This window comes from Lynx canadensis, chromosome F1 (assembly GCF_007474595.2).
Source record: "Lynx canadensis isolate LIC74 chromosome F1, mLynCan4.pri.v2, whole genome shotgun sequence".
NCBI classification, from domain to species: Eukaryota; Metazoa; Chordata; class Mammalia; order Carnivora; family Felidae; genus Lynx; species Lynx canadensis.
The window spans coordinates 67,332,548-67,347,412 of record NC_044319.2 but is presented as its reverse complement, the minus strand read 5'-3'; the positions used below and the strand labels follow the sequence as shown (position 1 = coordinate 67,347,412).

The window sequence follows — 14,865 nt, the reverse complement described above, 5'->3', positions numbered from 1 at the left end:
CACAGGACAGCTAACAAAAAATTGTATTTTCCTTTCTCCCCCAGCTTTATTGAGGTATAACTGACAAACAAAAATTGTGTACATATACTGAAGGTGAACTGGATATTTTGATATACGGTTACATTGTGAAATAATCACAACGTGTTAATTATAATTAACACAGTCGCTGCTCACCTAAATTGCATTTGCAAACACAGAACTCATTTCTTCACAGGTACTATGGAAATCAGCTTTATTTTTTTATTAATTTTTTAAATGTTTATTTCTTTTTGAGAAAGAGAGACAGAGCATGAGCAGAGGAGGAGCAGAGCAAGAGGAAGTCACAGAATCGGAAGCAGGCTCCAGGCTCTGAGCTGTCAGCAGAGAGCCCGACGTGGGGCTTGAACCCACGAACCATGAGATCATGACCTGAGCCGAAGTTGGATCATGACCTCAATTGACTGAGCCACCCAGGCGCCCCCAGAAGAACTTTTTTTTTCAAATGAGAATTATAATGGAGCAAGCAGCCTTGGAACACACTGAATTCTCCAACTCCAGAGGCTTTCAAGCAAAAGCTAAACACCCAGTTGTCCGAGGCAACTCTGAAGTCACACGTGTGCCAACCATGACAGATCTTACACAATTACACAACTTGACATTCACACGCACGCCCAATTTTCATCCTCTGTAAACTGGAGACAGTAATCCATCCCTTAAAATTATAAGGATTTCTTTTAAGTGCAAAGCATGCATTCTAGCACTACAAACAGCCACTATACGCATCGTCCTGTAGAAGATTCTGGTTTCCTATTACAGGATAAGTTAAAGACTTCAAAGTTCAGATCCAGTCTAGTGGTGAGATTTTAGTTATACCACAAATTCTATAAAATGACCAAATTCTATAAAATGACCAATTTGTATGAAAACAGCAAACCAACCAACATATAAACGGTTCATTTTATTTCATGTTTAATTACACTGTAGACGTTCATTAGATTCTAATTATAAAGGACATTTTATAAACGTATTTTTGAGCAGAGTTGACTAGAGACATTTTAAAGCTCACTGATTTACCTGGACTTTCTCATGTGACTTCAAGGGAAAATGCACATGTGGTGAAAACTATACTACATCGTTGCTTTAAATGATTATGTAGATAGCAGGCCGAACTAAGAACAAAGACAAAATGAGCTATTTGATCCGTAAATGTAGTCAAACCAACCAAAGCTGCCTCGTAAAAACAAATGACAAAATATCATCTGGTATGTTCCAAAACTAAGTGATCCTTAAATTACTGGGTCCCGGTTTTCTCCTCTACACACAGGATTCTTGGACCGCACAATTACAAAACAACCCGTATTAACATCGCAATTAGCAGCGTCCCTTCAACTTCAAATACCTTCTCGGCGGCATTCTGCGTTGGTTTCAGCTTCCCTTTGGCCATGAGCATGGCATTGATCTTGGCAGCCACAGCAGCAGCAGCATCCAAGGCTCCAGAGGGAGCAGCTGTGGAGCCCCCAGGGCTTCCCCCACTGCTGGTAACCTCCCCACCTGGGGCCGTCGGCGGGAGGAAGAGAAGGGGGGCTGGCGCTGGTTGGTCCCATTTGCTGCGGCGCCTACCGGGAAAAAGAGGAAAATATTGGGCCCCAAAGCTTTATTCGTGTTATTCTTCCCCTTACTACGCTTTAGCACCCCATTTGCCGTCTATCGTGTCCTCTTTACACCCTCAAGTCTCTTATCAATATTAAAATGACCACCTCTCTTTATACAATTACTGCAGTATTTCCTCACTAATTTCGACCCTACTCCAGAATCTACTTCTTTTCTACTCCATCACCCCTCTGAGAAAACTACACTCTGTCCCACATGCCCCCGTTTTGCCCCTCCTCTTGGCCGGTCCTTCCGAAAAGTCCCTGCTTTCCGTCTCCCTCTGCTCCCTGCCGGCCTTTTTCGGGGGCCCCAAGGCCTGCTCACCGTCTTTCTCCCCAAAAGCCCAACCCTCCAATACGTACACTTCCCACTTCAACGCCCCCCCCCCACCCATACGCAGCTCCCAACGGTCCCTCCGTCTCTCCTCTGCCCCGTGCAAGCCGCGATGCCCTCGCCCAGGAAGCTTTACCCGCCGGCCCCGGGATGTGTCGCGCTCCCCGCGGACATGGCGACCGGCTCTGCTCAACCACCCGCCAACTACCCCACTACCACCTTCCCGTCACTTCCGCCCCCAGCGCCCTCACGCACAGCCCCTTCCGGTCGTGAGGAAAAGCCGTTCCGGTGAAAGCGTCGGTTCCAATTGGACTCTTGTTGATTTCAAGGCGTCTGGCATTATCCGAGACAGGTAGGGTGTGACCTTCCTGCTTTCGGCTTGCCCTGGAGAAAGATGGCTGCCGAAGAGCATATCAAGGCGCAATTGGGGCGAGGAGAATCCATGTTTGTTGTGGGCAAGTAGGTAGCCCACAAGACAATACGCAAGAGTCGGGGAATTAAAACAGTTTGTCCCCCGGTCCAGCCACATTTGTGTGGAGGCCCAGCCTCTGGCCAGGGAGGGAGCCTTCCCGCCACTTTGGCCCGCTTCACTCAGTTACCTGCTTAGGAAAAGGCAAATGATTCGTCCCAAAGGTCATGTGAGAAATTTCTCTAGTTGTTTCACGTCTGCACGCCAACCACTGCTTTCAGAGCAGGGACTCGGGGGCGCGCCGCGAGGGGGCGCCGGCGGCTGGGCGCGGGAGCCGAGGGGAGGGGGCGGGCCGGGGCGCTCCGCCGGGGTCTGGGGGCGCTGGGAGTGGGTTGTGGACCCGGGAAGTGAGGGTCGCCGGCCGGGGCGCACCGCTGGGGTTGGGCTGGAAGTGGGTCGTGGACGGCGGAGGTGAAGGGGGGCGGGCCGGGGCGCCCCGCCGGGGCTGGGGCCGGGACGCCGCGGACCGACGGCGTTTGGTGGATCTTCAAGCTGCTAGGAGACTCTAGGTTGAACGACTAGCATGGAGTGCTGTGTTTCAAATAAATTTATATTCTGGTAGTGAGAGGCCTAAGCAAACAAACTTAACCAGCTTGTTCCACTTCTGTACAATTGCTTGGCGCGCCTGCGTATTCCTGACCAATCATTGGTACCCCCAGTTGTGGTTTGACCTAAAGGCAGGAACCAATCGAATGCTGCTAAGTGTTCAAATTTAAATATCAACCAATTGCAGCTCTGTAACTGTGAAAAATCCCTGATTTCCCCATGACTTGTTTGTACCTGTCTATAAAAGGGCTGTAAAAACCTCACTCGGGGCCTCTTAGCGTCACCGGCAACAAGTGCGCGGAGGACCGGGTTCGAACCTGCAATAAACGACCCTTGCCGCTTGGCTTTGGCCCTGGACTCTGGTGGTTCGTTTTTTGGGGTCTCTCGGACTCTGGGCGTTACATTGGGGGCTCGTCCGGGATACCCCCAAACCCACCAGACCCCAAGTCAACGGGTCATTTCTGAGACCGGTCGGTAAGTGAGCCGGCTCTGTTCGTTCCTGTTTGTTCGTTTCTGGCTCTCCCGCGCAGGATCTGTATCAGAGACTGACAGCCCTGGCGGACGCGCTATAGGGCAGTCAGTCGGGACCAGTAGGAGACGTCCTCTGGCACCCGTCTGGGGCACCATTTTGGCCCATCGGAACTCTTTGTTCGGGTTACAGACACCCGTTCTGTATCTGGTGTCTTCACCAAGGCACTTTCTGTTTGCCGCCGCGCTTGCGATTTAACTTGTCTCCTCTCCTCTGCAGGTATATCCGGTTCACTCCCGGAACATAAACTAACTTGACCCATCTATTTCTTCCTATACAGATTATGGGACACCTCTCTCCCTTCTTCTGGCTAATTTCAGGGATGTCCAGACTAGAGGCCATAACCTAAGCCTGGACATCCGCCGGTCGAGACATCACTTTCTGCCGGTCTGAGTGGCCCACTTTCGGGGTGGGCTGGCCTACCGAGGGCACTTTTTATTTGCCTATAGTTGCTAAGGTCAAGGCCAAAACCCTCCTGCCAGGAAAGGAAGGCCATCCAGACCAGGTTCCCTATATCCTCGTCTGGCAGGATCTTGTTGAAAACCCTCCACCCTGGATGTCTCCCTTCCTTTCCTCAGGGTCCTGTAAGATTCTCGCGGCCCGCTCCACTGACCCAACCAAGCCGCGAACCCCCTCAGCGCCCCTAAATCCCATATTGCCCGATAGTCAGGACCTACTATCCCTGGACCCTCCACCCTATCATCCCCCTCCCCTCGCACCCCAGGCCCTGCCCGCAGCAGTCGCCCCGCTGGTTGCCCCCCAAGGGGAACCAGGAGGACGGGAGCCAGGGAGGCTAGGGGCAGCAGCCGCACCAAGCCCTATTGAAAATGAAACCAACAGCGAAGGGCCAGCTGGCCGAACTCGCGGGTGCACCCAGTGTGAGCCAAGCTCTCGCCTCCCCGACTCCACTGTGGCCCTACCCCTGCGGGAAATAGGACCCCCCGATGAAACGGGCAACCCCCAAGTCCAGTATTGGCCCTTCTCCACCAGTGACCTTTATAATTGGAAAACCCAAAATGCTCGGTTTTCTGATAACCCTAGAGATCTTATAGCCCTCCTAGAGAGCATAATGTTCACCCACCAGCCTACCTGGGATGACTGCCAACAGCTTTTGCGAATCCTGTTCACCACGGAAGAAAGGGAGAGGATTCAACTTGAAGCGCGGAAGCTGGTCCCTGGGGAAGACGGTCGACCCACTGTTAACCCTGACCTCATTAATGCGGCGTTTCCCCTGACTCAGCCTGATTGGGACTACACCGCGGCAGAAGGTAGGGGACGACTGCTCATTTATCGCCAGACTCTAATGGCGGGTCTCCGGGCTGCAGCACGCAAGCCCACCAATTTGACCAAGGTGTACTCGGTAGTACAAGGTAAGACAGACAGCCCTGCCACCTTTTTAGAAAGATTAATGGGGGGCGCCTGGGTGGCGCAGTCGGTTAAGCGTCCGACTTCAGCCAGGTCACGATCTCGCAGTCCGGGAGTTCGAGCCCCGCATCAGGCTCTGGGCTGATGTCTCAGAGCCTGGAGCCTGTTTCCGATTCTGTGTCTCCCTCTCTCTCTGCCCCTCCCCCGTTCATGCTCTGTCTCTCTCTGTCCCAAAAATAAATAGACGTTGAAAAAAAATTTTTTTTCAATAAAAAAGAAAGATTAATGGAAGCCTTTAGGCAGTACACCCCCATGGGCCCCAAGGCCCCCGAAGAAATCCTGCCCAGGTATGGTTTTCCAGTAACGATAGGGTCAGACAATGGACCTGCATCCGTCTCTAAGGTAAGTCAGGGATTGGCTTCCGTACTTGGGGCAGATTGGAAATTACATTGTGCCTACCGGCCCCAAAGCTCAGGACAAGTAGAAAGAATGAATAGAACATTAAAAGAGACCCTTACTAAATTGACTATGGAGACTGGCGCTAATTGGGTAGAATTACTCCCCTACGCTCTGTACAGGGTTCGCAACTCCCCGTACAAGTTGGGCCTTACGCCCTATGAAATCACGTTTGGCAAACCCATACCTATCATACCTAATCTTGACCAAGATAACAGCCTCTTGTCTTCTCTCAGGGCTCTACAGCGGGTTCATGAGGCCGCGTGGCCTAAACTAAGAGAACTGTATGAGACGGGGCCCCCACCCACTCCCCATCAGTATCGTCCAGGAGACTGGGTCCTCGTCAAGCGACACCAGAACCTTGAACCCAGATGGAAGGGACCTTACCAAATCATCCTGACAACTCCCACCGCCATCAAGGTAGATAACCTCCCTACCTGGATTCACCACACCCACATTAAGCCTGTCTGACCCGCTGTCTGACCTTGTGGGACACACTGATAGAAATACTACTTGGACTGTAGACCGGAGTAAGAAAAACCCCCTGAAACTAACCTTGCGCCGTGCCTCCCCTAAACATGTTCAGGATAGTGACCCTTGTCCTACTAGCCCTCAACCTCAAACTCCTGGAGGGAGGACTAAATGCCCCCGTTGACAAACAGAGATTGTACGAAGCTCTGTATGGAAGGCCCTGTGATTGCAGAGGTGGCGTGGTTAGCACCATTGCCCTGCCACACAGTAAAAGAATAGTGGCCGGCTCTGTAGGAGGAGGGGGTCTACAGCGAAGCTACACTCAAACCCAAGACTGTGGGACCACGACTGCTTACTTAACCCAGACCTATGACACCACAGGACTCCAACAACAGCAGTGGTTATGTGTGAACAAACCCAAGCCCCTGCCCCCCATGACAAAATGCCCTTGCTCCACTTTCCAGGAGTCGGTGCACAGCTCTTGTTATGACTCCTATCAGCAACGTATAGGGCCAGATAACTCCACTACCTACTTTACGGCCATCCTACAGAGTAACAGGGCAGCGATAGCCAGTGATAACAATATGCAACTTCAAGCTGGCTGCTCTGGCTCAGTGGGAGCCGCCACCTGCTGGAACCCCCGAGCCCCCATACATGTGTCTGACGGTGGAGGACCCCAAGACGCTGCCAGACAGATTGAAACGCAAACGAGGCTTAAGGACCTCGCAGAACGAATGTATCCACGGCTTAATTCCACCCCCTAGTTCTCCCTAGGCACAGCCCTTACGAGTTAGACCCTCAGACAATGTCTATCCTAGAAACCACTTTCTTACTCTTAAACATCTCTAACCGGACTCTAGCCCAAGATTGTTGGCTTTGCCTACCCCAGCAAACTCCCCGACCCATCGCCATCCCCACTGAAGTTGATATCAGCATAACCAATGACTGCTTTCCTTCTTCCCTACCTGACCCCTTCCCCGTTCAATTCATTAGCCCGTTCGATGCCTCTTGCTTTATACATAATCTTACCTCCCAGAATAACAGCATAGATGTAGGGATCGTATCCCTTGCCCAATGCCACCAGTACGTCACTATCAACTCCTCCTTCTGTAGTACCAACACCACCGTTTTCGTCTGCGGAAATAACCTAGCCTACACCTATCTTCCCCACAATTGCACTGGACTATGCATCCTGGCCACCCTGCTACCAGATATCGACTTAGTCGCAGGAAAAACCCCCATGCCCATCCCTAGTCTGGACTTTGTAACTGGCAGATCCAAACGAGCTGTGGCTGTCATCCCCCTCCCGGTAGGCCTAGGAATTACAGGCGCATTAACTACCGGGACAGCAGGATTAGGAGTCTCCATACACTCCTATCTGCAACTCTCGGCAACTAATTGACGATGTCGAAGCCTTGTCAGGGACAGTCCAGGATCTGCAAGACCAGCTAGATTCCCTAGCAGAAGTGGTGTTACAAAATAGAAGAGGGTTGGATCTGCTAACCGCAGAACAAGGCGGCATCTGCTTAGCCCTACAAGACAAATGTTGCTTTTATGCCAATAAATCAGGAATAGTTCGGACCAAAATTAAACAGCTCTAAGAGGACCTCGCACGCCGACGAAAAGACCTAGCCGAATACCCACTGTGGTCAGGACTCCACGGGTTTCTCCCCTACCTTCTTCCCCTTTTAGGCCCCCTACTATGCCTCCTCCTCCTTTTTACCTTCGGCCCTGTTATAATCAACAAAATAATGAACTTTATCAGGGACAGACTAAACACCATTCAGATTATGGTCCTTAGGCCGCAGTATCAGCTCCTAGACATGGAGAGCGAGCTTGATTAGGTAACACTGTAGGACCCAAGATTGGTTCCTCAGGTACTTGAGAAAGGGGGGAATGAGAGGCCTGAGCGAACTGAAACTTAACCAGCTTGTTCCATTTCTGTACAATTGCTTGGCGCGCCCGCGTATTCCTGACCAATCATTGAGATACCCGTACCCCCAGTTGTGGTTTGACCTAAAGGCGGGAACCAATCGAATGCTGCTAAGTGTTCAAATTTAAATATCAACCAATTGCAGCTCTGTAACTGTGAAAAATCCCTGATTTCCCCATGACTTGTTTGTACCTGTCTATAAAAGGGCTGTAAAAACCTCACTCGGGGCCTCTTAGCGTCACCGGCAACGAGTGCGCGGAGGACCGGGTTCGAACCTGCAATAAACGACCCTTGCCGCTTGGCTTTGGCTCTGGACTCTGGTGGTTCGTTTTTTGGGGTCTCTTGAACTCTGGGCGTTACAGTAGGATTAATAAAATACAAGTTAATTTGAAAGCCAAACTCGTAGTATTTTCCCTTCAGCGTTTAATAAATGCCCCTTCCATCCGAACACCACGTTTATCATGTATGAAATTTTATATATACGCTATTACGTTTCTTCGTTCTTTTGCGTTGATCCGTTTGTTCCTTTGCTACGGTGTTTTTATTGGGTAATTCTATTTCAATTTTAATCTGTTGGGGCAAACCGATTTTCATCTACATTTCATGGCCCATTCTGACAGGTGTATTTTTCCAAAGAATTTCAGATTAAACACCATCGTTTTCCTGTTGCCCCTTTTCCCCAAAACACAATGTTGTTGGGAGTCTGATTGAAATTACATTATTTTTTTACATTTAAAAAAATTTGTGATCTGTGAATCGTATCACCCTTTTCTAAAGGGTACTGGGGGGGAGGGGCCTGGCTGGCCCGTGGGTGGAGCATGTGACTCTCCATCTCCCAGTGGTGAGTTCAAGCCCCTCCTTGATCTGATCGCGGAGCCTGCTTAAAAATTAAATAAAAATAAAAGGGTACTCTATGCGCTCAATTCACAAAGTTGTGCAACCATCACCACTATCTCATTCCAGACCATTTTCATCACCCCAAAAGAAACCCTGCACCCATTATCAGACACGTCCCATTTTCCCTCGCTAGGGCAACCACCAATCTACTTTCTGTCTCTCTGGAATTGCCTATTCTGAACATTTCACACAATGGAACCATAGAATATGTGACCTTTAGTGTCTGACTTCTTTCACTTAGCATCTTGTTTTCAAGGTTCGTTCATGTGGTAGCATGTGTCAGTGCCTCATTCCTTATTACGGCCAAATAATATTCCATTGTATGGATAGGCCAGTTTATCCATTCATTTAGAATGAAGAATATTTTTGAGAGAGAGAGAGAGAGAGAGACAGTGTGAGTGGGGGAGGGGCAGAGAGAAAGAGACACAGCCCGAAGCAGGCTGCAGGCTCCGAGCTGTCGGCACAGAGCCCGACGCGGGGCTTGAACTCGAGAACCACATGATTATGACCCGAGCCGAAGTCGTACACCGAACCGGCTGAGTCACCCAGGTGCCCCCGACCCCTTCCTGTGTCCAGGGCAGGTAGATCAGCCCAAACTTGGAAGATGCCAAACTGGATTTCGCAGTCTGGGCCCGGTCCTCCCCCACAGCAGAAAGGAGGAAAGAATGATGGTGGGCTTGCACCAGCTCTCCAGCACGTGCACCCCTGGCCTTTGGGGCACCACCTTCTACCTCCGACACTTGGAGTAATTTCTCCAAACAAAAGGATTTCCAACTGACGAATTCTTCTGGCGCTTCTAAAAATAGCTTTGTAATTTTTGTCACCTTCTTACAAGGGAAATCCATCAAGAAAGAGAAGAATGGAACAGCTGTTCAAAAGGAGGTGGGTGGCTCAGTGGGTTGAGCATCTGACTCTTGGCTTTGGCTCAGGTCACGATCTCATGATTTGTGGGTTCGAGCCCTGCATCAGGCTCTGTGCTGACAGTGCAGAGCCTGCTTGGGATTCCCTCTCTCTCTCTCTCTCTCTGCCCTTCAGCTCACTCGCTCTCACTTTCTCAGAATAAATTTTAAAAAATAAAAAATAATAAAAGGTTGTTTAAAAAAAAAAAAAGACGAGGTGGCTTGTAGAGCCCCAGATCTAGCCTCGGTGAGGCCTGCCTGTACTTAGTGCTGTATCCTTGACCGCTGAGAGGTTTCCCCCAGTGTAGCTTAAAGTACTACAGGGTCCCCTCGCCGCTGCTCACCTGAGCTGGCCTCAGGGAGCCTCTGGCGCACGCCCCGCCAGAAAGGATGTGGGTAAATCGCCCCTCGGTGGGACTGTGGAGCCGTCGGGAGTGGGTGAGCCCTTCCCACTGCGAAGTCAGCTGCGACAAGGGCCAGCTGGGAGACCGGGTCAGGCTCTGGAGGTCCCCTTAGCAAAATAGGAGGTTAGTAAAGTGTATTGATGGTTCCTCAGAGCCTCAGGGAAAGCACAGTCCCAAAAGAGATCAACATTTTGTCCTCTGCTGAAAAGGCACAGGGAGAAAAAGTGCAGTTATGTAATCCCGTTAGAGAAAACTCTTTATTCCTGTCTTCTGAAAGTACTTACGGTCAGATCCAGGGAAATTAATCCTTTTCTCGTCAAATTCTAGTCCACACCGAATTCCTTGCCATACTAAGTATTTGTGACCGAAGCTAACGCACTGATTGGCCACAACGAGGCTCCTGACCACCGAGTGTGGATTTCTGGGGGAGCCCGAGGAAGCAGGGAAACCCCTGACATCTCGGCTTATCACACACACCTCAGTGCAGCACTGCCCCACCAGATCGTGACCTTTCCCAGGGTTACAACCAGTGGGCTTGGAGGTGATCCGTAATCTATAACGGTCCTTCTCAGATGCAGGTCTCCTCAGAGTCCTGAGCAGCAGAGCGGGGGGATGGGCAAAATTCTGGCGTGCGTTCCTGCCGGGCAACAAAGTCTTACAGGACTAAATGTCCTAGAGAAATAACACCTGTCAGGAAAAGGCTATGGCTTTAACATCCTCAAAACCACCGTTTGGCAGCTATTTTAGTGATAAGTGATGCAGGCAGGAATCAGCAATGGATCCTAAAGATAGTGGGTCAAAGAGGAGTAACGGGACAGTCACATGGTCGCAGAGCAGCTCCTCACAAGACATTTATTTATTAGTTACAAAAGGAAGAACGCGGGGGCACCTGGGTGGCTCAGTCCGTCAAGCATCCCAGTCTTGGTTTCGCCTCAGATCCTGATGTTCCGGTTCGCGAGTTCGAGCCCCGCACTGGGCTCTGTACTGACAGCTCGGAGCCTGGAGCCTGCCTCGAACTCTCTGTCTCCCTCTGTCTCTGCCCTTCCCCTGCTCTCTCTCTCCCTTTCTCTTTCTCTCTTTCTCTCAAAATAAATAAATAAACTTTTAAAAAGGGTAGGGGGAGAATGGTACCTTCCTAGTGGAGAAACCTCACAGATACCACCTTAACTCGGTGATGGAAGATGTTAACTTCCGTCACCAGCGACAGGTGGCACGCACCTCCTGAGGGATACTCTTAAATGAACACAGTGCCAAAAATGTTATAGCCCGAGTCCAAGCATAAGGAAATAGTAGACAAACCCAAGTTGAGAAACGTTATACAACTAAACTTTACTCCTTAAAAATACATGAGCCTAATCGTGGGAAATATCAGACAAACCCAAACCAAGGGATGTTACACAAATAACTTTTACTCTTTAAAAATATGTAACATTTAAAAATGTCATGAAATACAAAACCTAAGGAACTGTTCCCGATTCAAGGCGACTGCAAGGAGATGAGAACTGAATGTTACTCACATCTGAGATTTCTTTTGTTATAAAAGATGTTACAGGGGACATTTAGCAGCATCTCAGTGAGGTTTCTAGACTAGATAATATTGTAGCATTGTTACTTTGTTGATTTTGATCATCCTACTGAGGTTACGTAAGAATACTCTTGTTTGTAAAGAACATTCTTGGTTTAGTGGGGGGGAGGGGGAGCACTTGGGTGGCTTAGCTGGTTAGGCTTCCAACTCTTGATCTTGGCTTGAGTCACAATCTCACCCGCATCAGGCTCTGCGCTGGCAAGTGCACTCTCTCTCAATAAATAAATAAACTTTTTTTAAAAGCTCTTTTTTTTTTTTAATTTTCCGAAGTTTATTTATTTATGAGAGAGAGAGAGAGACAAGGTGTGAGCGGGGGAGGGGCAGAGAGAGAGGGAGAGAGAGAGAATCCCAAGCAGGCTCTGCACCATCAGCATGAAGCCCGATGCAGGACTTGAACTCACGAAGCCGTGAGATCATGACCTGAGTGGAAGTCAGACATGCTCAACCGACTGAGCCACCCGGGCGCCCCTTAAAAGTTGGTTTTGTTTTTTTGTTAATTTTAACGTCTATTTATGACAGAGAGAGACAAGGTGCAAGCGCGGGAGGGGCAGAGAGAGAGGGAGACCCAGAATCCGAAGCAGGCTCCAGGCTCTGAGCTGTCGGCACAGAGCCCGACGCGGGGCTCAACCCATGAACCGCGAGGTCGTGACCTGAGCCAAAGTCCGAGGCTCAACCCACTGAGCCACCCAGGTGCCCCTAAATTTTTTTTTTTTTTTTAAATAAGGAAAGAGAAGACAGTCTTTCCCGAGGATTTTTGGACCCAGAGAACTGTGGTTGTGAAAGGTTGTCACTTGTGCTGTGTGAGGGCGCAGGGGACTGCATTGGGCTGTGACCAGGCAGAGGAACTGGTCCGTGCAGAGATGCGGCAGCAGGAACCACATGAAAAGCGAAAGAATAAACATTGCTTCCTGAGGGCCGTGGCGTCTTCCCGTTATTTCCCCCGAGTCCAGTCGGGTCCGCTCAAACTCTAAAATCGCACCTCTGGACCTACTCTTTCTTTTTTAATTTTAACTGGGCTCCACGAGGAGCACGGGGCTCGAACTCACTACCCTGAGGTTAAGTGCCGCATGCTGTACGCTGAGCCCGCTGGGCGCCTCTGGCTCTACTCTTCCGTGCTGCCTGCTGCAGCAAAGGAAGGAAAGCGGAGGTGAGGACGGGTGGGGCAAGGGTGAGGGTTTTCAAGCATCCTGGCCTAACCGACATCATCCTTCCCCTCGAACGTGTTTCATCACTGGAGGCAGCTCAGGGCAGTCTCTGTTCTTTGCAGTCAAGGAGGCCTGCGGAAAACCCCGGAGGAAGGGAGTGCCCCGTGGGGCGGATCTGAGAGGGGGGTGCAGGTACTCAGAGCCCCTGGGCAGCCCAGGGGGCACACGAGGGCGAGCCTCGCCCGGAGCAAGTGGAGTCTGCACCGTGAGGAGGAACACACTGCAAAGCCTGGAGGCTGCGCGGGCAGGACCTGGCGGCGGGGTGGACGGGGCAGTGGTGCTGAGCGAACAGTGGAGATGCCGGGGAGGGACCGCAGCCCCGGCCTGGCGGCCACCAGGACTCTTTCCTCCGTGCTGTCCTCGCGCACAAGGACGCACCCTGCTTCGGTGTTGGCTGGCACCCCGCTGTACGAACTCACCACTATTGGCTTCCCATTCACCTGATGCGTAAGCAGCTCATCCGTGTGACGCTCATCCACGTGAAGCTACGTCAAATGAAGTGTCTGTGAACGTTGGTGTACAAGTCTTCATGTGAACGGATACCCTGATTTCTCAGCGTAAGTGCCTGGGAGCGGGATGCCTAGGACATGTGAAGCATATGTTTAACTTTTTAAGAAAACACCGACTTGGTTTGGGCTCGAACTCACGAACCACAAGATCATGACCCCAGCCGAAGTGGGACGCTCAACCAACTGAGCCACCCAGACGCCCCAAGAAACCCTTGAGTTGTTTTGCGAAGTGATTATATCATTTTACGTTCCCGCCACTTCCTTGCTAGCCCTTGCTGTGGGCAGTTTTTCATCTTAGACATCCTGCGAGGGATGCGTTATAGCTCATCGTGGTTTGAGTTTGCATTTCCCTGATGGCCGACGCTGTCCAGCATCTTCTCAGTGCCTCTTTGGTATCCCCACATCATCTTTGATGAAGTGTCTGCTCAAATCCTTTGCCCATTTGAAAAATAAAGTTGTTTTCTTATTATTGAAGTTTTTTAATGTTTATTTTTTTATCTGTGAGAGAAAGGGGGGAAGGGGAGAGGCAGAGAGAAATGGGGACAGGGACCTGAAGCAGGCTCTGTGCTGACAGCACAAACCATGAGATCACGACCTGAGCCAAAGTCAGCCGCTTAACCTACTAAGCCACCCGGGCTTAGCCCCAAGAGCTCTTTAGGTATTCTAGATACATCCTTTATCAGATCTCTGGTCTGCAAATGTTTTCTTTCAGTCTGTGGCTTGTCTTTTCATTTTCTTCACAGTGTTTCTCAAAGAGCAGAAGTTCTTAATTTCGATGAAGTCCAATTTATCAGTTTTTGCTTTTGTAGATTATGTTTTTGATGTATCTTAGAAATCTTTGCCCGACCTAAGGCCACAAATTTTCTCCTTTGTTTTCTGGTAGAAGTTTTGGGGTTTTAGGTTTTACATTTGGATCTATGATCCTCTGAGTTCATTTTCGTGCGTGGTGTGAGGTAGGGATTGGAGGTCTCTTGTGCACACTCTTTTTTTTAATGTGGATATTCAACTGTTACATAACCATTTGTTGAAAAGACTGTGCATTCTTCAATGACTTTTCTTTGCACCTTTGTCAAAATCCAACTGGCCATAAGCGTGTGGGTCTATTTCAGGACTCTCGGTTCTGCTGCACTGATGTTTGTCCTTTTGCCGGTACCACACCATCTTGACTACTGTTGCTATAGTTTGAGTAGACCAACTTTACCTTTTTGCAAAACTGTTTTGGCGATTCTACAAAATCGTTTGGCTCTTTGTGTTTCCATATGAATTTCAGAATCTGCTTGTCAATTTCTATTTTTAAAAAGGCCTGCTAGAGTTTTTATTAGAATTGCATTAAATCTACATACCAATTATAAGGAGAAGTGATATCTCGTTGAGTCTTGCAGCACATGAACTCATTTATACCGCTCCATTTATTTAGGCCTTCCTTCCTTCCTTCCTTCCTTCCTTCCTTTTCCTTAAGTAATCTCTGCACCCAAAGTGGGGCTCAAACTCATGACTCATGATCAAGAGTCAACTGCTCTACCAACTGAGCCAGCCAGACACCCCTATTTAGGTCTTCTTTAATTTCTCATGACAGCATTTCGTAGTTTTCAGTGTACCAGGATTGCACGTCTTTAGTCAAATTTATCCCTAAGA

General features: G+C 49.7%; 2 protein-coding genes across 5 annotated transcripts in view; one reads left to right on the top strand and one right to left on the bottom strand.

Annotated features, from left to right (window-relative positions):
- Nucleotides 1–14,865, bottom strand: part of KHDC4 (KH domain containing 4, pre-mRNA splicing factor) — a 32,994-nt gene that overhangs the window by 14,187 nt on the left and 3,942 nt on the right. For 2 of the 4 annotated variants that reach the window (XM_030303306.2, XM_030303307.2), the window contains exons 2-3: nucleotides 13,141–13,301; nucleotides 1,379–1,595 (exon numbers count right to left, since the gene is read on the bottom strand). In XM_030303306.2, the coding sequence (XP_030159166.1) occupies nucleotides 1,379–1,429 (51 nt within the window). In that variant the 5' untranslated portion in view covers nucleotides 1,430–1,595; nucleotides 13,141–13,301. Of the gene's footprint in view, nucleotides 1–1,378; nucleotides 1,596–2,098; nucleotides 2,203–13,140; nucleotides 13,302–14,865 lie in introns of those variants that run through there. The other 2 variants (XR_004343139.1, XM_030303305.1) reach the window with 2 other exon arrangements.
- On the top strand, nucleotides 3,290–6,862 carry LOC115505629. The gene is made up of 2 exons (XM_030303344.1): nucleotides 3,290–4,774; nucleotides 5,564–6,862. Exons 1-2 carry the CDS (start codon nucleotides 4,063–4,065, stop codon nucleotides 5,602–5,604), a joined length of 753 nt encoding a protein of 250 aa, XP_030159204.1. The 5' UTR covers nucleotides 3,290–4,062; the 3' UTR covers nucleotides 5,605–6,862.